The 25959-nt window shown below is 38.3% G+C and overlaps 2 protein-coding genes across 3 annotated transcripts in view; one reads left to right on the top strand and one right to left on the bottom strand.

Moving 5' to 3' along the window:
• Positions 1-25959, bottom strand: part of LOC105275875 (transcription factor SOX-11) — an 86387-nt gene that overhangs the window by 51746 nt on the left and 8682 nt on the right. For both annotated transcript variants that reach the window (XM_011333048.2, XM_026973881.1), the window contains one exon: positions 543-692. The gene's annotated coding sequence lies outside the window, so the exon portion shown is untranslated. The remainder of the gene's footprint in view (positions 1-542; positions 693-25959) is intronic.
• Positions 5579-25679, top strand: LOC105275876 (diuretic hormone class 2). Its single transcript, XM_011333049.3, has 4 exons — positions 5579-5730; positions 21106-21197; positions 21964-22068; positions 22694-25679. The coding sequence occupies exons 2-4, from the start codon at positions 21106-21108 to the stop codon at positions 22824-22826; spliced, it is 330 nt and encodes a 109-aa protein (XP_011331351.1). The 5' UTR covers positions 5579-5730; the 3' UTR covers positions 22827-25679.

The raw sequence follows: 25959 nt of genomic DNA on the forward strand, positions 1-25959 counted from the left end.
TAAACAGGCCACCTGAATATCTTATTTATAATCAAATTCAGCATATATATATATATATATATATATGCTGAATTTTGATTATAAAATTTATAAAGTATTATCTGGATATATATCTTGAAGTTTCAAAAATTGCGGTATCTTGAAACAAGATGATTTGGAGCCATTTATATCGCACGGACAGCCGTATATGTCTCAATACTACCAAATCCCACTATCAAATAAAGTAGCAAAACCGAAAATAGCGGAAGAGGAAAAAGCAGCTCCTCTCTCAGAATGCAAATCGTGAATCGAATGCGGTTCACAAATTTTACGAAAAATCCGCCGATTGAGTCAAAATGGAAATGTCACACGATCCGCTGCTCTTTTCAAACGGGTCATTTGACGTGGACGAAAAATGATTGCAACGGATTACGTTACTAAGATGTAAATGGATAGTAAACGCCTGCATTTTTAATTACCCATTCCTGGAGAGCCATCTTCTAGATTTAATTACAGAATATATTTGAAGATAAAAATAAACATAGAGATTCGATAATACGTACAGAGATTTTAGCTGTGTCCGAGAACCGGATGCACTTATCCACTTCTCGACACTTCGGAAGGATTCCGTTCACTCTTCGAACTGCGACCGATAGATTTCAGCTGACGCAGCTCGAGAACGAAATCGTTTCACTTCGTTTGGTTGCTTTTATCTGCCAACAATAAATTTTCAAAGCTTTAAAAAGAGAAACGTGTAAGGAAAATGTAACATGCAATAAGTAACAAATTAAATTCGTCTGTATGGAGATTCGAAGAACGTAGAACATCGAATTAACGATGCTGAACTCATATGCTGCAGACACTGGAAAATAAAGATAAGCAAGGATCAGGAACACGGATGCACACTTGTGCATTTTCGGTGAGATTAGATATCAACGAATCTATTACATTATCCTAATACGTTATCCGGGAATTGCAGTCGGCGCGTATCTATAATCGTCAGCGATTTCATCGGCGTATGCATCTCGTTTAGCGAACCGGCCGAAAATCTCACGGATGGTCGTAGTCAATCAAGCCGGTGAATGAAATTTAATACGATTTATTTGCAGTTATTTCACTGGATTATTCTGTGTATAAGGTAACCCGTTTCTTCTCCTGATATAAAACTGACAGAGGTAAAATTGAAGTGCTTTGAATTTATCATAAAGAACTATCATTAAGATACATATGCATAATAATCTGTTTGCGTAAAGCAGGGAGCTTTACAAATCAGCTGGAGGATACAAAAATAACCAGACTCTGTAATATTACATGCCGCAGTACGGTCGACGTTCGACAACCTGCCTTTCGCCAATAAATCTATATGGAATGCTTATCGAGCCGTGTGACTCGCACGCAAACCGCAATTGCATCGCGCTACGCCCGGCACGCTGAAAGGCAAATTGCAGTTTTATTTTACCAATGTAATCACCAATGATGGCGTGCCGTGCGGGATTGAAGGAATTGAAATTTTCGCTTTTGCGTCACGATCGCGCGATCTTTGTCGTAACCGCCCATAACGGGTCGTGGACGTAGTCCGCAGAGGAATGACCGAGGAGAAAAAGCAGTGTTATATCTTAATACTATCTGCGCTTTTCTCAGTATTTTACGCGCGAAAATGTAACTTTACCGCACGAACCTTTATTTGAAAGAAATAGAGCATCGAACGAATTTGTTCTCGACGATTGTCTTCTCCATTTTGGAGTTCCTTATATGACAGATCTATTATGCATATTATGTAATCCAGTCAGAATTTCAAGCTCGCCGTGTAGGCAGGGTTGTAGCTTAATATTAGAAATATATGAAAATCCTGAAACATAAATTTTCCAAGGGTAAAGCTAAAAGAAATTTCGTGAGATACTAAATAAAAAAATTAACGAGGAGTTTTTTTGCGAAACCGGATCCTCTAACAGTAGGTATACGTGTATTTCACAAAATAATCCGAGTCGCGTATTGTTCCCGATAGATATTTGGAGAAAATCGAAAACAGTGAAAGTAATGATTTCAATATTAAGGCTTTCATTGTAATATATAATTTTATCTATTGAGAAAATTCATCCTTCAATATGTTTAGTTTTAGAATTAGAACCTATAAATTATTTGTTAATTTTGTGCAATTTGTCAGCACTCACGAAGAACAGGCACACGGAGGTCAGACTATGATTTCGTATTTGCGTTTATATTTTCTCCGCAGACCAACTGCATTTTCTCGTGCGCAATTATGAACTGTCCTAGGCAGTGCATATTACTTATGTTACATTTGGAGTCGCAGAGTAATGCGTTCCATTACGGGCGTACCACCCGCACGCATTTTCCGCTCGTGTTTGTTCTCGTATTCTCGTGGTTTCGAGCCGATCGCACAATGGTGGAACTATTTATTCTGGTAGAGACGTTTCGTCGTTAGAATAACTCGTTCGTCTCTTCGACATCACCGCAGATGAGGAGGCGTTCTATTTTGCCGTTGCTGGCGCGGCTAATTAAGAAGGATGTGACGTAATTAAAACTGTTAGGAATCTCGAAGGTCTCTCGTCCATGCCACCTTATCGTTTTCGACAACGGTTCAGATCAGAATCGCAATCGTACATCCACCATTTTACCGCCACATTGACAAGAGCTAAACTAATAACCGATAAATCGATCGATTCATCGGACAGAGAAGCTAGGTGCCCGTTCTACTGATTAAACGAATTTACAGCCAGCGGATCCCATTAACACCCTGGCGGCCGCGAACCCCGGCCTTTCAGCTCTTGATTTGACATACCATGCATTTCGAATTTTGATTTAAATCTCCGGACTGGGATTCTGGAGTAAAGAGTGCTGCCGATGATCAATGTTTCTTATAAGAAAATTTATGTGATAAAGAAAAATTCTTTATCATGTAAGATTGGTCAATTGTTTTCTACATTTTTAAATATTACTGATAACGTTGCGCATACGTCACGTATAGCACAGCTAATTAATAATCTTAATCTTGATTGGTCCGATTAGTTTGCCTCGAAATTTACTTATCCTTCGAATTTTGCGACACGTGTCGCAACAACGGAAGCACTCCGCCGTGACTCACACTGTGACGACCACACGTCGCCGCATCGAATGCATCAGAGAGTGGTATTTCATCTCCACGTTTATATCCACGTTATGTCCACGATGGCTATTTGTTTCGAGTGCTCGCCAACGTCAAACGACGGGCATTATTAAAATGGGCTATTACACAATTTGCATGGCGACAATGGCATAAGGCGGCGCCCTGAAAAGGGGCTGCGCGATAAACGGTGATAAAGGCAGTTCTTGATATGACGAAGGAAAAGGGAAAGTCGAGGGTGCCCCGATTCGAGGATGCTCCGATGAGGTAGACGACGAAAGAAATATGAGGCACAGGAATGCAAAAGATAAAAAAAGAAAGGAAGCGGTGGAAGATATAATTATTCTAGCGTGTTCTTTATCGCCGTACGAGGACTAGCGCTATATGTATTCCGTACGCGCGTCGTACGTGACATTTTCAACTTGATTACGAAGCGAATGCATGTATGTGGAAAACACACCTCCTCGACGTATCCTTAATTACGAGCACATAAATTTTAATTATAATTAACGTTAACGAACTTGTAAGCATAAATTCATATTTTCATTTAAATGTTTAGTTAAAGTCTATTCTCGATAAATCTGATCGGTAAATTTTATTCAATAAAATATATAATTAATATTATTAAAGATTAATAATGCAACAACTCTAAAACATAATAAAGAAGCATGCATGCATGCAAGTTCATTATTATATGTAAATATGAATATAAAATGTAAAGTCTTTTGCTTTGAAAAGTATAAAAGGTATATTCGTAGAGTTTTCCTAAAAAGAAAACATCCACGTTATATACATAGAGGAAAAGAGCGGCAACTCGATCGTATTTCGGATGGGAACAAATAGTATTCGTTGTACTTGTGGTAAATTGAATACTTCTTGATAGTATCAAGAAGTTCCTATCGACAAGAAATCGTATTGTGTCTGTGTACACTGGTTCTTCGTATAGGTCCTGTTCTGCAAACAGTGATGGTAATCGAAACCACGAAAACGTTTATCGTGGCAATGTACCGATTTCTTGAAAGAACTGCGAGTTTAAACCCACCCTGATGACAAAGAAAAATCGCAGATATGAATATGCAGATGGAAGAAAAATATAATAATGAGTAGAGCTGTTCATTAATACAAATCGCCTCTCTCGTAATAAACATCACGTTCAATCTCCTGCATCGGAAATTATTCGCTATCGTATTATTTAGAATACATTACGAATTAAAATGTACGAAGCGCGCTGCTCTCGAGGACTGGCAAATCCCGCTTTCGACTGAAATTCTTACATCAGTATCAGCCAGACGTAAGAATCGGATAGCTCAAGCTTTATATCGAAGATTGATGACTCGAACGTGACTAACAACCAGTGACTTGATATTTTCTCTTAACCTGCTTTCTTTCTTCCTTTTTTTCAGTCTCTCGTCTGATTCCTTGCAAAACGTCTAATGACTCGCTTAATTTTATTATCATTTGCTTATACGACTGTGTAATATTGTCGAATCGATCGGAGAAGCGATCTCGTTGTTAACGCTGACGCGATTTGTTAATTTGTCAATGATTTCCGACGTACCGAAATACCTCATTACGCTGCAACGTGCAAGTTATGCGCATAATTTTGTCATATTTTACGTGATCAGCCGAGGCTATTGATACGAAAACAGCTAGGATTAGAGCGACACAGGTGGTTTGTGTTTCGACTGGTGTTCTATTCTCAAAGCAGGCCCCAAAACTAATATTACTTAGAGGCAACGATTGAAATTCGAAATCGTAGTTTGACCCCTCTCCTGTAGATGAAAGTACGTACATGCCTTTATGTAGTGCGCACTAGCACGATCTATTTTGCGAATTGTATTTTGCGATTTACAGCCGGCTTTTTAGGCAAGGATCAATTTGAAATTTAGAGGCTCGACTTTCCAAAAGTAATAAAACGTCTAACGGGAACTCGCTCTTCTTCAGAGCGAGCCTATAAATCATACCGCTCTTATCACATGCATCGTGCTTTTTTTTCTGAACGAGGATACCGAGTGCGTCTTCCGGTTCGGAACGTGCGTAACGTCGCGTGCGAGAAAAAAAGATCAGTCCTCTCACAATGGAATCCATTTGGCGCTCCATTTACGCCTCTACGAGGAACCGCCATCGGTGGACGCCGATAATCTATCAAAGAGTGAAGTTCCACCTCGGAAGTTTTCAGGGACAAGCACCTGTGGAATAGTCGTACCTATACCCAGAAATCCCAGCGGCAACCTCGTCGTCGTTGTCGTCGTCGATCGTCGTTGATCGTCATCGACGTCGACTCGTGCGAGATTCGGGGTCGCATTCGCGCGAGATCGTGGGTGGCCGCCGCCACCGCGGGAACAGAGCAGGAGATACGCCGTGACCGAGGTACACGGGTACGTTTGATTGGACGAGAATGCTTTGGCGGCGGATCGGCGACGGGGGTGGGAACCGACCGCGGGGGTGGGGACGTGCATGGGGGTGCGAGAGTCGCAAAGTCGCGCGGGCTTATATAAACGGGCAGCGGCCGCTTCGCCTTCGCAGAGCCGTATCTCCACCGTCGCTGGACGACACGCCACCCACCCTCGCAGGCACTTCTTCGACAGGCCCTCTTCTTCGTCAACTCCCCGATTTTCGTCGGCACTAAGGTACGCAAGCCGTCCGTCTTCTCACGCGAACGAAAACCTTCCTGACGCACAGAATGTGTCCGGAAGCGCGTTGCGCCGCACTTTCTTTCATGTAGTTGGAGAACTTTGTTGAGAGTAGATCTTTTCGCAACGACCATGATGAAACATTGATAATTTTCGAGTTATAAAATTCATTGAAGATTTAAATATTTAAAAAATTATTTTGTAAGTTTAGAAATAATATACGCGCGGGCGTTTTTAATATATGTATACGTCTTTAATTCTTTAGTATATCCTTAGAAATAGAAATGCGAATATATAACGAAATCTTGTTTTCTCCTTGAATTGATTTCACTTTGCTGCTTTGTTTTGACGAAAGTTTGGTTTGTAGGGCGATTATAAACATGAAGTTTGCGTTAGATGATTGGAACAATATCACTATGTTATTAGCACAACAACAATCTTTCAAGCAAACTGAGTAATAAATCGCAACCGTGCGGTCGCGCAATCCACTTGCACTTTAATAGTAGAAGAGTAACCCTGCATTTGCGATTAATCGGTAGTAACTCCTGGCGCCGCGGCTCCTAGTAGTAAAGTCACACGCGTCTTACCACAAACAGTGGTAAGACCTTGCACTTCTTCGGACAACAATGTTTCTCACAAGTTTCGCAAAAATTCCTCGCGGTTTATCAGAGACAGTAGAAGTTACGGTGAAGAGTTAATTAATCCTAGCCGCGCTTCTTGACTAGCAGAGTACATTCGTAAGTACATAATCGTTTCCGAAACTGCAGCCAAAGTCAACTTTGCTCGAACTTTACTCGATACGAACACCACTTTTAATTTTCTCGAAGAACTTACGTTCGCAAAGTCAAGAGTAATAAAACATTTACAGCATTTACAAAATTGTCATGTAGAGATTTAACAGATCGTTCCAGCTTTAACCAGAGATTATTCCAAGATATTACTATACTTGTTATCTTATATTAAACTTACTTATTTAAATTTCTGTCACGTTTCCTTCTATTAATCGTATAGAATATTATTATAGTAGAATTTATTAGTTTCTTGTGAGATATAAAATTTTGAATAATCGTACGCCGAGGAAAAAAGAGTGATCAGCAGAAAAAATCCATTCACACAAATGTCAATATGCAAGCAAAAGTATTTCCGTGTAACTTGCGGTGACACAATGAAACAGAAGACAAGATAAAAGCGCGTATTGCGTAAAGTTGACTGAGAGAAATTATTTAGGTTAAACAAGCGCCGCGAAGTGGTGCTCACGGAACTCCACAGAACACGTAAATCCGCCGAAAATCCGCGGAGAATTCCTCTTATTTAAAGACCGCACCCTCGGGCTCCGGTCGAAAAGACGAAATGAGGTGGAATGGGTTCGGAACATCACTACCCCCATTCTCAATCAAATACCAGATGACTCAACCAGCCAACCTATAAAGTCTTTTTACGAGTCGTGCTTCTAAAATGTAACTAAATATAACGAAAACTCATTGTTCGTTTAAAAATCGAATAAACTTTACCTTACGTTCTTCGAGAGATATAATGGGAAAATTTATTGCTGCGAGGAACTTCCTTATCATTTAATGCGAAGTAATAAAAAGAAATGGCATACAAGAGTCTCCTTTGAAGTTTTCTAAAGGAATAATTGAGTTCGTCGAGGGAATTCTGGTTAATATTAAGACCCGATGTGCTAAGATATCCGTATATTAGCGCATAAAACTGAATCTGAATGGATATTACCGCGCGTTTCCTTTGCAAAGTATCTATCGTTATAAATGTTCCTTTCATGTTCGCAGCGCAGTAGCATTGCGGTTCGTAGGGCATATAACGCGCGTGACTTGTAGTGATAAAGGGATTAATTGTTGATAGATAGAACAGCTAATGAAGTGTGCGCATACCGCAATGATCAATCGTGGTTCTGCAACGTTATTGCCGGGAGTGTGCCGGAAGAAAAAGCAACGCGTATTTAGACAGAAAACACGAGACCGCAGCGAACGCATTATGATAATTTGCAATCGATTAATATCTAATTACAGGCAGGACGTTTCACCACGCGCGGACGCGAAATTATGTGCTTGGCAGGATTACTCCGTGATGCATATCCTCATAATTTCCTCTCTAATTGCTGTGATCCAGTAATAAAGCTAATCAACCGTCCGAATAGCATACGACTACTTGCTTGATTCGTTGGCTGAAAAACCCCCCGTTGAAATTCCTGACGAGTTTGTTAACGATTTAATTTAGAATCTGCTGAAAAAGCGAGATAATTTGTACAAGTTCGCTGTTCAATTTCAGAATAAACAGCCACGCTTATCTTCACATAAATAATAAAACTTATTGTGGCATGCAGCTTTGCGGGATTTCATTTGAAATTCCTTGCTGTGCGCGGGTATTATTTCTATCGTATCGCAAAAAACAATAACGTTCCTTCCGCAAATCAGAAAATCGCTTCATTGGTGTAATGAAAGGAAACGAAAAATAGTACCATTTTGCTCGCTGAAAGCCTGGCATTTGGTACGTATCAATTAATCGATAACAGGATTTTACATATCTCTATAATCTTTATTTATTGTATAATATTTGAATCCTATTTTTCTTTTATAACTATAAATCGCGGGAGATTTTTAAATGATCCGTTTTTATCTGGAATATTAATCGTAAACAATATAATTTCAGAATTTAATTTCATTGATTGTGATGTTATTCTTGAAATTAATATATAAAGTTATTCCATCTACGTATAGGTAGCTTGTGTGATATCTAGTAATTTGTTTATACACATTAATTCCAATTTAAATCCAGTACGATATTACAATAAAAATGAAATATAAAGCGAGTTCTACAATGAGAATTTAAGGTATAAAACTTAAGCTTTAAGCTTTAAATCGTAAGCAATTGATCAATCACAGTCGATTTCTTTTTTCACATTCTATTGTGATTATAATTGTGTCGATTTCTTACAGCTTAAAGCTTAAATTTTATGCCTTAAACTCTCATTGTAGAACTCGCTTCTTGCAAATACGGTTATTTACGATTTTTTTAAGAGACTTGGATTTAAACGTTGAAATGGACAAATTGCAAATTTGTCATCAGGAAAATGAGATTAAAAAGTCAACTATAATAATCGATTGCCGAATGTTTACGCACGATTGTTCGTGCGCGGAAATGTGAGCAAATATTTTACGATTGACTTTAGATAAAGCCTACACGTTCGTTGTATTTACGAAACGATTAGCGTCTAGCGGTAGCTAGTGGCGCGCTTGGATAGTATCGCGTCGCGACGCCACGCCGCGCCGGCAGGAAATTGTTGAGCGAAAGGATTGGCTCCAGGATTAACAGTAAAAAAGCAACGTCGTCTGGCTGAGTTTTCGCTGACGCTTAATGTTTTTAAAATATGAGAAATGAGAGAGCATGTTACAATTAATTTTCCACGAGAGAAAATCACTCTCTTACAAATATTTTTCCGGTAATTTTGACAATCTGAGATTTTGGTAAAAATTGTGTTTTATAAAATCATTATTGTAAAAACCTATGAAAGTGTGTTACTATAAAGCTATGAGAAGTCTTCAAAGCTATAAGAAATTTAAGAAATAAGTGACGTTAGAAATGATAAGATATGAGCAATCTTAAAATTGTATCTTAAAGTAATTATTAAATTTTATTACGACAGGTGGATTATAAAATAACAACTGCGTTAAACATTTCTAAGTTCAAGCGAGATGTTGGTACTACAATCGTGATTAATTTGTATAAATTGACAGAAGGCACACGGCGTTTCACGAAACTCGCAAAACGTTCGACGAGACGCGATGAGTAATATCATTTTGCGACGATACGTCCGCAGATTTCATATGAATGGACTGTTGATGGTAGCGAGTCCGACCTACCTGTAACCAGAACGCGCTTTAACTTTCACGCTCAACGAAATGAGACCTACGGCAGGATAAATCTGTGCAAACGTGATACATCTCTCACCGTGGCAAACCGTTTAAAGTATTTACACATACACAAGGCTGCGTGTGCGCATACAAGATGTATATTTCATATTCATCGCAGAATTTACGTAGTTTAAACGCGCCCATGCGCGCGGAATAGCTGGCGCGGAGTGTCGTTGATTTACAAAATGCGTTAATCTAATTTTCCGCGCCACGCTCTCCACGCGCGGCATTACGGGATGTATTTTATACACAGACTTTGCGAAAACACTCGCCATCAAGTGACATGCAATCGACGACAACTGGAAAGCCCTCAGCAATAGTGGAATATATTTATTTTAATAACAATAACAATTCTTTTTATGCAGATTGATCGATGGCCATTTCATTCGTTCTAAATGCCAAAGGCAATAGAACTAGTATGTCGACAGAACGAAATATGAAATTGTGATATTTGCGACAAAATACAAGCCAACCATAAAACTAGGTGATTATTAAAGATATACATTTCGCGAGCAGAAATGATAAATATAATATATTTTTCGGAAGTTATTAAAAAAATTAATTTAAGTAATGATTAAAAAATTAATTTAATAAACTTACGAGAAGAAAGTATACTTTTTGTATCCTAAACTTACAACGTTTCCGCAAGTTTTTAATTACTTTTTCGGCGAGAAACAGGTTAACTTGAGCTTTACCGCAACGAAAATTCTCACGGGAGTTAAATGTTTTTGCGCTCGGGCATGGGATATCATTGATTTATAGGCAAACTCGGCCGTCTATTGCGAGGCGACCGTAGAAATTCCACGGAGTGAAGAGCAGTCGCTTTTAATATAAACGCGAACGGCACGAGCGCTCGATAAGGGCGCATATAACTGATTTAATGGCGGTGATGTTTTCCCGGCAACCACTGTGCGTGCCTTTTATAGGGGATACCTTAAGTTTCATCCCCTTCCGCCTACGGATTCTTTACTTTAGAAACGATTCTTCAACGTGAGTTTGATTAAGCGCTATCACTTTTCGAGATCTTTTTGTATCCGCGCAATTAATTTCCTACATTAAAATTCTGAATTCTTCATTGAAGTTAATGGAAAAGTGTGTATCCTGCCACCGTCTACTTAGAAAGTAAAAGGAGCTTGTTATATCATGAAATGTGTACTCTATAACATGAGATATAGTGTCAAGCTATGAACAGTGAAGGATAGATTTTTCGACTCGAGATGAACAGGAGAGTCAAAACTGCCGAAACGTTGCTTTTGGCAAAAAAAACACTATCGAGATATTGTTTCCATAAAGTAAACATGGAGGCCGGTTTGTCTTCTTGATCGAAAAGATACGGCAGCCTCTTACTAAGAGAGATCGCAGAGTAGCGGAAGCCGAAAGTAGTAATACACATAGTATCGTGAAAAATAGTGAAATAAACGTGCCTCTGATAAATTTAAAAAAAATGTTATCGAGACCCTATACCTTTGCGCTTATTTATTTCATTTGTTTTAAATAAATAAATCAATATGTTCGATAGGGTTCGAGGATTTTTCGATAAAGAAACATATTAATTGAAATCATTGTTTCGTTAACAATTTCCTTTGTAAAGTGAAATAAATAATATAAAATCATTAGTATTAAACGGTACAGATAGAATTTAAATGTTTCATGTTTTAACACAATATTGCAAAGTCGAGATTTAATTAATTTGAATAAAAGTAAAAACCTCTCCTTAGTCGATTAATTTGACATTGAGCGAATTACAAAATTCCGAAATTAGTACAAACGTGTCTGCGGTAATTTGAAAGTGAGATTTAAATAAAGAGAACTCTTCAAATGCAATAAACACTTCCGGGTAAAGTCTCAATCGTATTTACTGACGTTAATAAAACGGTAATCCCACAACTAGCAATGATTACGGAAGTGTGTTCGAAATTGCACGTTACCGTGATTGCGACGTGACAAGGAGATTAGACACTTAGCTCTGATTGAATATGCGAAAAGCGCGTTTCATGACACGAGCAACAGATCTCATACAACTTGACATTTAATTCCAACTTGGTTAAGATTTGAAGCCTGATTTATTCAACCTGATTAAACCTGATTTATTCAAAAAATTGATTTAGAAACTTGCTGCTGCGACCAACGAAACATTAGCTAGCCCGATGGGACCGATTTAGCTTGAGAACTCGTAGTTTTACCATAAAATCCGTAAAGTACCGCTGCATATCTGTCGCAGTACACGTGCCGCGGCTTTACGCACACAACAGCTATGTGCACCATATGTATTCAGTCTGCCAAATCCCTCGAGCACTTAAAGTTAGATCACCCAAAGATTACAGCGAGAATAGTAATTTTCTCATGCAAGCTTTAACTTCATAGTGACGTAAAAGCGTTATTACGTCGTAAAGCCAAGTAAAATTCGCCTTATACGTGAGATAATTTGCTTAAATCTTCCATTTATAATCAGTCAAATAAATATGATCTTTATAAAAGTCGATATTTTATCGGTATTTATAATAGTTCCATCGGGGAAAATCAATTATAATGTTATAACAATCTTCCGATTAACAGGTGATAATCTTATTATGACCGATGATTATTTTTGTCCCGAATAATATTAACTTTAATTATTAATCACTCAATAAAGCAGTTAATAATTTTAATAATTAATTTTAATAGTTATTGCAATGACGTTTTAGCTTTTCGTTGTCAATTCTCTCTCTTTCTCTCCCTTGCAGGCGGTAAAAATTTTAATTAAAGTGATGAAATTTTTTACTTTTTCTTTTTTGATCCAGAAATTCCAGAAACTCGCTGTAGAATCTAATCAATTGTTTAATTAACTAAAGTTTTCCTCGATGAATTTATGATAAATTAACTTAATTTATTTAATTTACGCACAAGTCTTCGCACAGCGGACTTCTATTAAGTGCCATGTACAAGCGACGGCTAATATATAAATGTCGAGAAAACGATACATCATTCTGATATAGAAGGAAAACATTCGCGAGGAGAGTTCTACTAACATAAGTCATACTACGTGTCCATTGCATTAATTCGTTTTCTGACACTACTGACATAGTACCGTTCACGCCTAATTGAAAATTAGATTTGTTATTACAAACTTTACGTACATCATATACTATGTAAACTGAGATAAAATACATGTATAATACTATTTTCCATGCTCTCTTAAAGAAACATGGAAGTTTCTTTTCTTGTTCAGCGTGTATCTTACGCGTTGTGCGCATCAAATAAAATATCGAAAAATGCTTTAGAAAAAGTTTTTTCGTCTCCATAGAATTTTTTTATTAGGTTACGTGTGGCGAGATTTTATATTGGACTTTGGCAAGTATTGTGGCAGGCATGCTCATCGTTGCGGCGTGTAAAATTCTCAAAGCGACTAAAACCACGAATAGACAGACGCGATAACAATGACAGCAATGACGCGAGCGACAGGAAAAAGGACTTTCCCAAAACAAAGGAGCTTCCGCTATGATCCTAGCAAAGTGAAGGCTTGTCGAAATTCCATCACTTTGAAGAATTTTGCTGCCGCTTGCATGCATGGAATGCATTACAGTTTCGCGTTGAGCAAGCATGTCTGACATCTTCTTTAATTCCTTGATCTCTTAAAGAATTGTGTCATTTTATACTTTCAGATAGTAATTTGTAAAATAATGTTACATGTCATATAAAATAAATTTTAACTCTACATTTTGAAATATGACCTTCTCTTATTTTAGATGCTCTTTCTCTTTCTACTGCATATTTGCCGCATATACTGCATATTTTAACTTACGTCTATCGGAATAACATCTTTTCTAACGCACATATCATGTGAGAGGTAGAAAATAATGGGCGTGCACCGCGAGAAAGCCAAAAGAAGATCACCCCGAGCCACGTAAAGTTTTTAAAATAATATTTGCAGTTCTCGAGAGTAAAAACACGTGATAAGGATCGTTGAACGTGCACTGAATGTTCGAATATTCGCAACTTTACCTCCTCCCTCGAAATAAAGCATGAAGTCACTCTTAAGATTCACGGAACGTCTCATAAATTGTGTATCGACTCGAAATTTCCATCGCGCAACTATCGTCCCGATGAGAAGTGGAGTGTCAATGTCTGAAGTTCTTCAAGAGATACGTTCTACTCAATACATGTAGATCTAGAGGAAACGAGTGAAATGCACAACTATCTTTACGCAAGGAAACTACGTCAACGCGGCACGTGTCATGTTTAGCCATCGACGATGGACCGACACCTTAAGAAAGTTCGTTTTTGCGCCACGGATGAACTTGCCATTTCGAATGTTAAGGACAGCAGAACGGGAAAAGACAGTAAGGCTAAATGTACCATAGTTTCTTTAATTACATTTGTAATTTTACTTGATTATCCCCGCTCACTTTTCCATTAAAGTCTGGCAAACTTTCGAGGAGAAATGAATGTTCGAAGCGGCGGCGGGAGAGCTGACGAACAACACTTCATTTCACTTCCACCCTGAACGAATTCCGTTCGATCTTTCCGGCAGGATTCCTTTTCTGCGGAATCTTTCACTTTTCGCGACGCTAATCGAATTTTGTTTGAACTGAACCAATTGAGATCACATTTTTCACTTAGGAGATACATATTGCGAAGACGCGTGAGTAAACAGAGACCAATAAAATTTCAATCTGTTTCGTATTATTTCAGCTGTTATGTCAAATATTATTTCAAGGATACCAATCGCTTTATATAACGGCAGATCAATTTTGGCAAGGTAAATGAGAGTTCCATTTTTATCGCAGTTTCAATTGTTAAAAATGCGCAATCATTAACTCGAAACGGAAAATGCACTGATCAAAATGCATTGTTCGCTCCGCTCGAGTGCGGAGCATATTTTTGGGAAGTAACGGTTTGCAAAGTCATGAAGCTTTGTTGACATGGGAAATTTTTACTCCGCAGAAAACAAGATGATGACAAATGTGGCGCCCTTGTATGCTGCGTGGACAAAATAACACCCACGCGCTGCCGACGTTTCATTAAACCACCAGTAGTGGTTTTTCGAAGAGCTGATTTTAAATTTATAACGATCGCTATTAACCGTACCGCGCGTGTAGATAGCATGCAGCAAAGTTATAAAATTATAATACGCACGTATAACGCCAGCGAAACGTTCGATTATTATTAAAGCGTTAGTCTTGCAACCCGGCAGTAAACTCGTGTTATCACGTTGTAGTGCATTTATCGATCAAAACTCAATTGCATAGTACAATGCCAAACCGCAACATATCTTGGAACAAGTTCAAAACTTCAACTGTAATCTGGCAACACCTTCATTTCAAAGAATAACAAACACGTACTTGCTAAAATTGTCGAAACGTGTTACGAGATACGAATCTTTTATGAAATCACAATTTCGCGAAAATCCGAACGCTTCTGCAAATCTCACGCTTTCTAAATCTTACATGTGTTATCGTTAAAGGTGATATACAAGAATAGGCCGGAATCAAAACTTTATTAACCACGATCCGATCCACGAAACTCGTAAAGTCATAAAGCCATAAAACGCGACCGGAATAATATCGAGACGTTGCAATAGTTTCCCTCTTATTTTTCTCCAGTCGCACCAGATGACGTCTTCAGTCAGGTAAATATTCCTATAAAGGCGCCACGCATTGCCCGTTCGCGTAGTCATATTGACCGTCAAGCGGCTCGTAAAAACGCGCTAAAACCAATCGTTATTGAAGAAATCCGAAGGAAGACAGGCCGGTCTCTCATCTCATCTCGTGCGTCCACTTCTAATTCATCTATAATCCACAAAATATACGACAAAGATTCATTTTTCCCGATGTGGCAAATATGCGCACATGAGAAGTGAAAGAGGACTCCAATCTTTATAAAAAGAAACTAATGTACTTAAAATGCGCCCTTGTTCAAAAAAGGATTGAAATTTAGATTAGTTGGGGAATCCATTGCCGCAATTAAAGTCAAAGGTGCTATGGCATGCACTCACATATCCAGCACCATTTCGCCAGAGCGAATATGTTAATGGGTTTCCTAAATGGGATTCTGACGGCTGCTTGACTCGCGTTTCACCAGAGGAGAAACGCAAAGTGAATGCGAACGGACAATGAACAATGCGCGCAGAGATTTAACTAATTATTATTTTATCAGTAATTAATTCGTATGATGAACATGAATCTTGAAAATACACCGACTCACCGACTATATGTGGCTCCATGAATTATCATATCAAAGTTTCATGTAACAGGTGCACAACAAGTACATACATGCACATACTCATGGAGTAATATTATTGATAAACTTATTAGCAGTTTCCTGAAGATTAGTTTGTTGCGTTAATTTGCATTTATATTACTACATAGTAATTATCTTTGCGGTACAAAGTACTAATGCAAATAGCAGTGCAATATAACGCGCCAGAGATTGCATTTTATTGGAAGCACGTGACGTCGATCGCAGTCTGAATCGATCTGCCGATCGTGCTCGTCATTAGCACAGCTATATTTAACTCGCTCTTTTTCCGCTCGACGGAAGGAGTGTATCTGCAGACTACCCCAGAAATTATTACGCTCGTTTGCGGTTACGGAACTCTTCGAGTAAATCAATTTTCCCTGAACGAAGTGCTATAACTGATCTTACGTATTAAGAGCGGATATTGAAATAAATCATCTTGGAATTTTTTTCAGAGAATATAAAACGTAACGTGACTTTAGGACAGCCTCGCCTTACGTACACGATCGAGACGAAAAATAATTATTGCGGGATTGCGTACACAAGGGACCCCATCGTAGCGCCGAGCCGAACGATGCACTCCGAAGCGTAATGCTTTGACAGGGGTTCGCCAAACGGCGCAATCTGCGTCACATCGGTTCGCGTAAATGCTCTTACAGCTCAATTTCTGTGAGATTAACCGGCGTCCGCCGGCGAGACGACAAGCTTTCATATTGTGCGTCGTGCCATTGTGTTTTGCAAGTCGCGTCTATGTTTTATTTTCATATTCTTGTGCCGCGGATGCAGGGTAAATGCACCGTATACATGATACACACTGTACGTGATAACTGTGGACCGCATTTAAATACATCTACGGTGACGGTAAAGTTGCAACAACGCGAACAATGTATATTGCAGAATCGGCTCGGTTACATTGGCCATTTTATCGCGCGCGCGCGAAAACGTTTCATGAAAAAGGCGCGACTGATACACACGTCGGCAAAAGTTCCTGTTTTCTCTCTCTCTCTCTCTCTTTCTCTTGTTCTCTCTCTCTCTCTCCCTCTCTTAACGAGTTTGTGATGGCACGAGTTTCCTGTAGTTTAATATTAAGCTAGATAAAATAAAATTGTTGAAACGAAATTAAAGTTGCATTATGATGAGAGATACAAAGAAAATATGTAGCTTGAAGAAATATAATAAACGCACGAAAGGTTGCTTTTTTCTTTTAATATATGTGCTTTCTTTAATATAAGTATGCATAATTCTTAAACATTCAGAAATTGCGTTCAAATTGCGCAATATGCAGATATTATAAAACGGAGGTGTAAATTATGAAAGACTTGATTCATTACGTGATTAAATTAATCCCACACTATGAAACTTTACAATGGCTAGCGAAACGTGTCGACGTTGCCTGACTGAAACTGTTCGATATCGTCCAGAATGCCATAAATCCGGAGTTGCGTTTCACGATATACGATCAGCGATCATTTGAATTTGGCCATGCGTAGCTCTTATCAGCATGCGTGTGCAGATTTTACGGCACCATCATCTGCGTGGTATCACGCGCGATATGCGAATAACAAAAACGGCGTCGTTGAACGTCGATGACATCGTTCGAAAACCAATAGTTGCTGTGCCACGATTGAATCGATCTAGGAAGTGATAGGATAATGCTATAACAGACAAGTTTATATAGAAACGTGTTCGTGCTATCGCTTCACGCATTGTGTTGCAGAGAAACGGAACATTCGATAACGAAATCAAGATGAAACGAAGTAAAGTTAGTAAAATAATTAAATTGCGCTATAATTAAGGAAAGGAAACGAAAGAAAGATCACACCTAATCATCGTAAGAAAAGATCGACTACGAATTGGTCGATCCATTGTGACATGTTGATTCAACGACGATCATGAAAAATATGACATAAAAAAGGATTGATTCGCATCATTCCTAATGGTGAGCAAATATTTTTCGGCCGGACGAGACCACTTTCCTCCGTAGACGAACGAAAATAAAGGCCTTTTTTCTCGGTCCTTGGTAGGGACGGAAGCAAGAATAACGGTTGGATCGTAAGGCTGGAAGATCGACAGAATTTCTGGGTTGAAACTCGATTATCATGTTATTAGATTCGCCACGGTTACGGCGGCACTACCGGGAACAATTATCGGGAAGGTGTTTTCTAGGAAAATAAATTTTTATCGAACTAACGACATTAACCGTAGCGTACTTAGCATGTCCTTACATTACCACGTGGTTTTCTTTAAATATGATTTGATTTATCTTATGCTTCTCTCTCTCTCTGTCTTCCTCTCTCGTTCCGAGAAAACGGTTGCGTCTAACAAATAGCAAGTCTGGGGACGATAAATTCAACGAAATTACGCAGATTTATGGCACGCCCGCAGCTTCACTCAACTACAGTAAAATGAAGAAGACGGCGCCAGAGCTGTCTAATTCGCATTGATGGTAACCGAAGGGAATTAAAGACGAAGTTTAAGCGTTCGTGGAACATTAACTGTGTACGAAGTGTCCTCTTGTTTTCTATTTATCTTCGATATTATCTGATATGAAATTACAGTCTGGAAATAATTCATTTATCGAAAAGACATTATGAATAGCAGAACAGGAAGATATAACTTAAAATATGGAAATTTATTTTACCTACAATCATCTCTCGCCCTCTCTACCTAGAAGTGCAGATTCCAAAAGTGATACTTTCAAAATTTCCATAAACGTAGGAACAGTGACCAAAAGATGTAAATATTTTATTGAATATATAACGACTCTCCTCTGCTCTATTCATCAAACTTTTAATAAAGGATTTTACACGGAATATTAAAGCGATACAACATTATTTTTGCATTGCATAATATGCTGAATTGAAATAAAGATGAAAGATGAACAGATTTCATTACCGATCATAATGATGATCCGTATCGTCTTTCGCAGGCGAAAATAAATATACGTGGATATGGAATAACGACCCGTGGCCATCAATTATTCGAACGGCGAATCCAATTATCCACCTACCAAGACGCTATTCACCGCGAGTTGTGATTACGCTGCAATAAAATGCTGATTGAATAAACCATCAAAGAAAACACAAATGAAATTCATGAAGACAGTAAGAATTGGTCAGAAGAAAGTCTTAAAAGTCAGAAAAACTAAAGAAAGAAAGTCAGAAAAAAGAGAATCTAAACCACAAATCGTAGACTTCTGTTATTCTTCCTAAAACGTTCGGCGATGTAGAATCGCACGGAATCAATATCGAGCCTGAAAAGTCAAGATTATTTGTAATCTCACAAAATCAAGTAATAAGCATTTCGTTACTATTTCATGCTCTTATTTTAATAGTTTATTAATTATAGCTAATCTATAATTATAATTAGTAATTATAGTTTCTTAATTTATTAATTATAGCTAGTTTATGTTGCAAGATTATCATCGATGGGACAATCTGTGAAGCCAATAGTATTATTATTTCAGAGAATACTCATTAAGAGTATTGCATCACAAAGAATTATCCCATTTAAAGACCCACGCGGAACTTTTAAATCCATCACTGCAACGTTACGTAGGCACGTTGGTAACTGCAGAACGAGAGAGAAGAGGGAAGAGAGAATTCCGCCTGTGCTATATGTGTCCGCGCACATTACCATCGAATGACGGAGGAACATTCTTCGTGGGCCGCGAGTTGAATAGTTTGTTAGCCGAGCACACGAGCTCGAATGCGCCAACTTTTCTCTATATCTCGGAGAACCTATTGTTTCGTGTATCACACGCAAACGCGCACACCTTGAGTCTTTAACTACCCCGCGCGATCTCAGCCCTTCACCTTACTTTCGCCTGACGGCAAACTCTCTGCATCTTGAAAGGCACTTGAAAGATACGGACCACTTGCCGCAAGTTTCGGGAGAACCGCGTGAATAAAACCGCGGCTAAGCATGAGTAAACTATCATGGACTACCGCTTTAATCGTGTTTTTCCATGATAACGCGATAAAAATGCAGCAATCTGAAGATCCGGGGATTTCGAAAACATTATATGATCGAAGCAGCTTCTCTTTGGATGAACACCATCTTTCTTATTTATGGTAATCCTTTCTTGTCTTTACGGCTTATGGAGATTGGCGAGCTAGGATCAGCGGAAATTTTCCACATTATATGTTTCCGGTTATAAAGCAAGCTATTTTTCCGACTAGCAGATCAGACGATGAAGCTTAAAAAACAAACGCAGCGAAAATAGTGCATAAAATGCATTTGAAATTGTTATCTTTTCGATGCACGATACTTGATATCGTGGTATCTTGGTAATGTATCGATTGTTAAAACAGAAATCTCAAAACGTTTATTATCAAAACAATATGCTGTTTAGAACTTTCGCAAGTCACTGTTTTTAACGTTACTTGTTATTGTTGCTTACTGGAATAAGCTTTGTACTTAATTCGTATTTTGCTTGGTCGGAGATTCGAATTCGGCAAAGATGAAACACTTGCCCTCGCTACGCGCGGGTACTTCGACACAGTTATTTGGTACCCCCCAATCCATTGCTGTAGTGTGTGGATTCAGGTTGGTGTTCCTCGCAATCAGGAACGTTTCTCTCGTGGGGTTTACTGCCCTTTAATCCGGAGACGCATGCATGGCGAAGCGTATCCAGTGACATCGCCGTACATAATTCTCCATTAAACGATGCTGGAAACAGTGCTGTGATACATAGAATAGAGGGACGATGAATATCGTGGGATTACATACCGCATGGGGAACGTACGTGAACACATCGGTCCGTATTCACATCTTTAACCTTATTTAACGCTGAATTTAACGCTAAACGTATGCGACCGCTTGATGTCGGTTTCATCCGTCTAATACTGCTAGCATTGTTCAATGTAACCAAATGAAATTTGGGTAACTAAGTATGTATTGTGCTAATATATTACATTATTACATTATTACTAAATTATTACATTATATTATATCATTATATTATATATATATATATATAATATAATGATATAACTAATCTGATAATTTAATAATCGGCACATCACAAGACTATATATATATATATATATATATATATATATATATAGTCTTGTGATGTGCCGATTATTAAATTATCAGATTAGTTCACGAAAGTCGTAACGTGCAGCAATATTTTTATACAGTGTCTATCTCAGAATCATATGATTAATTCAGCTTACAATTGTTCGGTAAGTTATTACAATCACGCGATTGATTTGTATTTTAGATGCAGCCCAAGATGACTGTCTTGTGCACACTGCTGGCTTTCATAGTAGTCGTCGCGGTCTCGAGCCTCACAGCCGATGCAATGCCGCACAGGTAAAGTAAACTTTATTCTTACAAGATTAGACGCGATAAATCAAGATGAAGAAGCGAAAACGATTAAATATTAATGAAGTATTATAAAAGTAAACCTATACATCAGAGTTCGTGCATAAAGAGTTTGTTCTTTACTTTTCTTCTTCTCCTCTTGGAGAAAAGATGTATACGTACAAAAACATAAACTTAATATTATTGATGAAAATAAAAGATGAGGGTTATCAGGTAAAGTTCTTAACTGTCTTTTAAGTAACTTAACGAAGAAATATTTGTGCTACGAAGAATTAATTTTCAAATTCTTGAATTTTTATTAAATATTTTCATGAAATATTTTTCATAGAATTGATGCAGACTGTTTCGAGAAAGCGCGCTCACAATTGAACGAATATGCCGCATGAGAACGGAAGTGCATCTGTTCGCGTCGAACAGTTTAACCCAGTTCCGTTACACAAGACGTCAACCGATAGAAAGGAATCCCGTTGAATGAATGTGACTTGCCGAGTGACAATCGCGACGGATAATTTTGAATTGCATGCAGCGATACCTACGATTAACCCTATACACTTGCCAGGCACCGCTCGTATGGTGCAGTTTCCGATTTCACTTTCTCACACATTTTATGTAAAATGCGACAACTGCATTTCTGGTGGCTGATCGTCTTGTCAGTTGTTTCACGTTTTCCTCGTTACATTTTTCGCGTCGTATAACGAAGCGAAGCTGGTTTTTACAATCGGAGTAATGTACCAATCCAATTTTGCGCACGCAGCCATGAAAGTTATTGGGATCAGCAGGATGATATAGATCGAGATGAGTTCCTAGAGATACTCTCTCGTCTTAGTCGCACCGTCATGAACCGCCCCGAGATGGAAAAGTAAGATTTTAATATTAGTTTGTATTTTATAAATATGTGTTTAGTATATAAATTCATATATCTAATTAGTTAGAATTATTTCTATATTTCTTGCATTAGTTATTCCTGTTGATAGTATTTTGGATGCGTTTAAACTCCATGAGAAATTAAAGACATCCAGTAAAAACACTGAACCAGTAAAATTAAATTTTGGAATTTTGGAAGTAGAAATCATTTCAAAGAGGATTTTCAAGTTTAACGCCAAGTAATGTTACTTGAGTAATCTACATTAAGAGCATTTATGTTTTTCCTGGTTTCATTTTACTGCTACCGACAGCTTTTATTTGCTTTTTACTTTCGATCAATTTCAAACGAATCACTCATCCCACAAGGGATTTTATTTTAAAAGAATGTCGATAATATATTTCCACTGTACGTGCCTCTTTCCTTACCGATACACGTAAACGGGATTTTCTACAAAGAAGAAAAAACTGCAATAAAATCAAATCACTTTTATATAATTATGCTAATTCCACCGATTGCTTCTCGTGCGTTTCGATGAGAAAGCATTTATTCCGCGCAATGTTCCTTCTAAGATACCAACTCAAGCGATGATGTAATAAAATGTGGAATCGTGCGTCTGCAGCAGCAAACGAGGATTGGATCTGGGTCTCAGTCGTGGCTTCAGCGGATCTCAGGCGGCGAAACACTTGATGGGACTCGCGGCAGCGAACTACGCCGGTGGTCCCGGACGGAGGCGTCGCTCGGAACAGGCGTAGATCGCAAACACGAGATCGTCAATGCAGAGAAATTACTATCCATAACAACTCTTAATAATGTCACTTCCGACTCGATCCTTCCACTTCGTCTCTACCTCGAGCTTGAATCGCCGATGTCGAAATTGCCGTTGCCAGTGGCGTGACTAGACGAGCATACCCTCTCGACACTAATTATTCCCCCCCTTTTCTTCTCCTTCTAATTAAACTTGTAGAATCTGTATAGACACGCATATACTTCTCTGCTTTCTCAGAGAGTGAGTAGCATAAGTTCGTTATGAATCAAGAATTACGATCATAGTGAATTGCAATCAATGTTATGCACTTTAATCGGTGTTGATAAATTTCATCGATTTTTCATCTCTCTTCATCCCTTGCACCCCAAAATTTTACTACACCTAAAGCTCTTATGTCTAGTTACACTGCTGGCCTTTCGTGTCCGCTTCGCTAAATGCGAATTACTCTTCTCTCTTTTGTATCATTTATTTTGTATAGGCGGACGCGATAATGTTACTTGATGTGAATGCTTTTGTTTAAAATAATAGTTTATCTATAGAAAGTTTCAAATCGTATAATGATTTTATATAAATTCCGCGTTTGATTTTCAATTAAAGATTAATTAATAGTAAATTTGACAAATCCGCTAAACGATTATACAAATGAATTAGATGCGATTCAGTTATCGATTCGCACGAATAATTACTGAATACTGAATATTAAGCCTTGTGTCTCTACGCATATAATAACAAATTTAATATAACAACAAATTGTATAGATTAAAATAAATTAAGTCATCGTTAAAATCGAAGCTTTTCTCTTTCTCGACTTGAAAGGGAAAACTCGCGAGTACAATAAAAGCATTCTCACCAGGTGTCGATTATTGCGCTCTTTTCATTCGCTATATTTATTTGTTATGTTTGAGGACATGCATGGATTAGTAACTTTATCCATGCGGCAAGATAAATGAATAGGATAGACGTAACGTTTTGCCGATCCAACAATAAGACTCCTTCGAAGTTGCGCCCCCACGCGAATCGATGACGCACCACTTCCGCTGGATTTATTCCGGCTGGATTTATTCTAGTCATTACTATCTGCAATTGAAATCGTGTACCGCGACGAGCTCGTCCTGCGTTCCCGTGAGCGAACCGCGTGACAGAATTTGCCCTTAATCCTTTACGCGCGCGGAATAAGTTTTCTTCCGCGCGCGAGAACGCTCAGCTTCATTATACTTTCATACCGAACGATCGTGCACACTTTTCTGTCTCTTGTCTCTACCTCTCCTTCTTCGAATCCCTAGTAACTACCTTGTAAAAAACAAGAATCGCTGTACTTAATATTCTAGCTGTAATCGATGTTGCGTTCTTTAGATTGGGTGTTCCTGGATTTGATTTGCGTCGACGAAGCGGTAAGCAAATACGCATTATATGCAAATAATTTCTCGTCCATAAAGCTGATTTCATCGGTCGATTAGAGTTGCGTAAGAAACATCGTAGTGGCTTCGAACGATCGCGCTTCCCTCTTCTTCCCCATTTCACGTGCATTATGCGTTTTACGATGTGGTGCACGTAATGGTTTTGAGAATCTTGTCATTTAGGTCACTTTGTTTTACTAGCTCTATCTACCCCAGACACGCAACGTGCACTGGGGTGCACTGCATTCCCATAAAAAAAGAAGAGAAAACACTTATATAAAAGGAGATCATGTAAATCATATAAAGCGCGCGATGTAGGGGTAGTAAAACTTCGTCCCTTTGCGTGTTATAGACTATCTTTATCTAGATTTAGCCCGTGTAGATCAGGAGTGCGCAATCCGTTTCAAAATCAGAGGGAATTAAACGATGAAATGTGTCGCGCGCAATTCTCAATATTACATTTGCATATAATTATGTCGCGATAATAATACGTAGAACGAAGAATAAATTTCAAAAACTGTTTCTTTTGGAGCTTCGGAAACGAAACTGTTTAATCGACCGAAACAATCCTTCGTTCACAGCGTGAACAAAGTATTTTTTAATGACTCATTAACCGATAGCAGATAGCAAATTTGTAATCCCGAATGCCACAAACGGGTTTTCATTTATGATGATGATATCAACGTAGAAGCGCGGCCCCGATTAATATTAATTTAAACCGAATATCTGAGCGTGTGAAGCTTTCACATTTGGATTGTGCACTCCTGTTAACAGGTGGTAACCAAAGCGCGCCATAAGTGACGATAACAAGTTCTGTTAATTGCGCTCGCGATGATAACACTTGAGATAATTGAAAGGCTTGGAGCAACGACTGGAGCTAACTCACGTAAATTAGGCGAGATCCTCAGGTTATATTTTTTTACAGGATTAGCTTAGACAACTCTTCGAAAAAATAATCTCTTGAAAAAAAACGGACGCGATGCAATATGTTCGATATAGGTATAATTGCGATCGCGTCAACTTGATTATCTTTTCATTTTAGCGTTGACGCATTATTAAATAATCCACGCACACACAAATACGTTTAGTAATACTAGAGTTAATAAATAATTCAGTCACTGCAAAAGCGAATCGTACCGTTGCTTGAATTTGTATTTCCGTGTCATGTGACTTGATATTTTGTTGCTCCAAATCCTTGCAATTCTGCAATGTATGCGCAGACTGTTTTCCGAATAAATTATATAGTATTTTGGAGATGTAAAAATGTGAGGCCCCCAAAACGGACGAGGCGATTAATTCGGTTAATCGCAAAATCCCGTTTGGTTATCACCGACGTCAGAATGAAGCGCGTAAAGTCGACCTGCGTCATTTCTGTGTATTATAAAGAGATTTATTGCCTCTAGTAAAAACTCGTAAATAAAAGTTACCTACTTTAACCCAGCCATACGTGCACATCATTTATTCGGATGATGCTTCCATGTTCTTCCTTGCTAATTATTTGACGTTTTACAATAAATACAGCTTATATGCTCTAGTTATTGTTAAATATGTGGAACCGGAAACGCAAGTGACTGTCAGCCTTCCTTTCCAGTAAATTACATGAGACAGCAAATTTTCGACACAATCGATACCAACGATCAGCAATCAAGTGCTTCGCTGAGAATCCACTTAAAATCATCATTTCAAGACATTTCAAACGTTTTTGTGTGGAATATATCAGTA

The sequence above is a fragment of the Ooceraea biroi genome, chromosome 11, assembly GCF_003672135.1.
Source record: "Ooceraea biroi isolate clonal line C1 chromosome 11, Obir_v5.4, whole genome shotgun sequence".
Lineage (NCBI taxonomy): Eukaryota > Metazoa > Arthropoda > Insecta > Hymenoptera > Formicidae > Ooceraea > Ooceraea biroi.

Excerpts from the sequence above, each read along its gene's own strand:
- LOC105275876 (XM_011333049.3), top strand. The coding sequence starts at position 21,106 with ATGCAGCCCAAGATGACTGTCTTGTGCACACTGCTGGCTTTCATAGTA. Across the intron at positions 21,198-21,963 it reads GCCGATGCAATGCCGCACAG|CCATGAAAGTTATTGGGATC; the intron begins GTAAAGTAAACT and ends TTGCGCACGCAG. Across the intron at positions 22,069-22,693 it reads AACCGCCCCGAGATGGAAAA|CAGCAAACGAGGATTGGATC; the intron begins GTAAGATTTTAA and ends GTGCGTCTGCAG.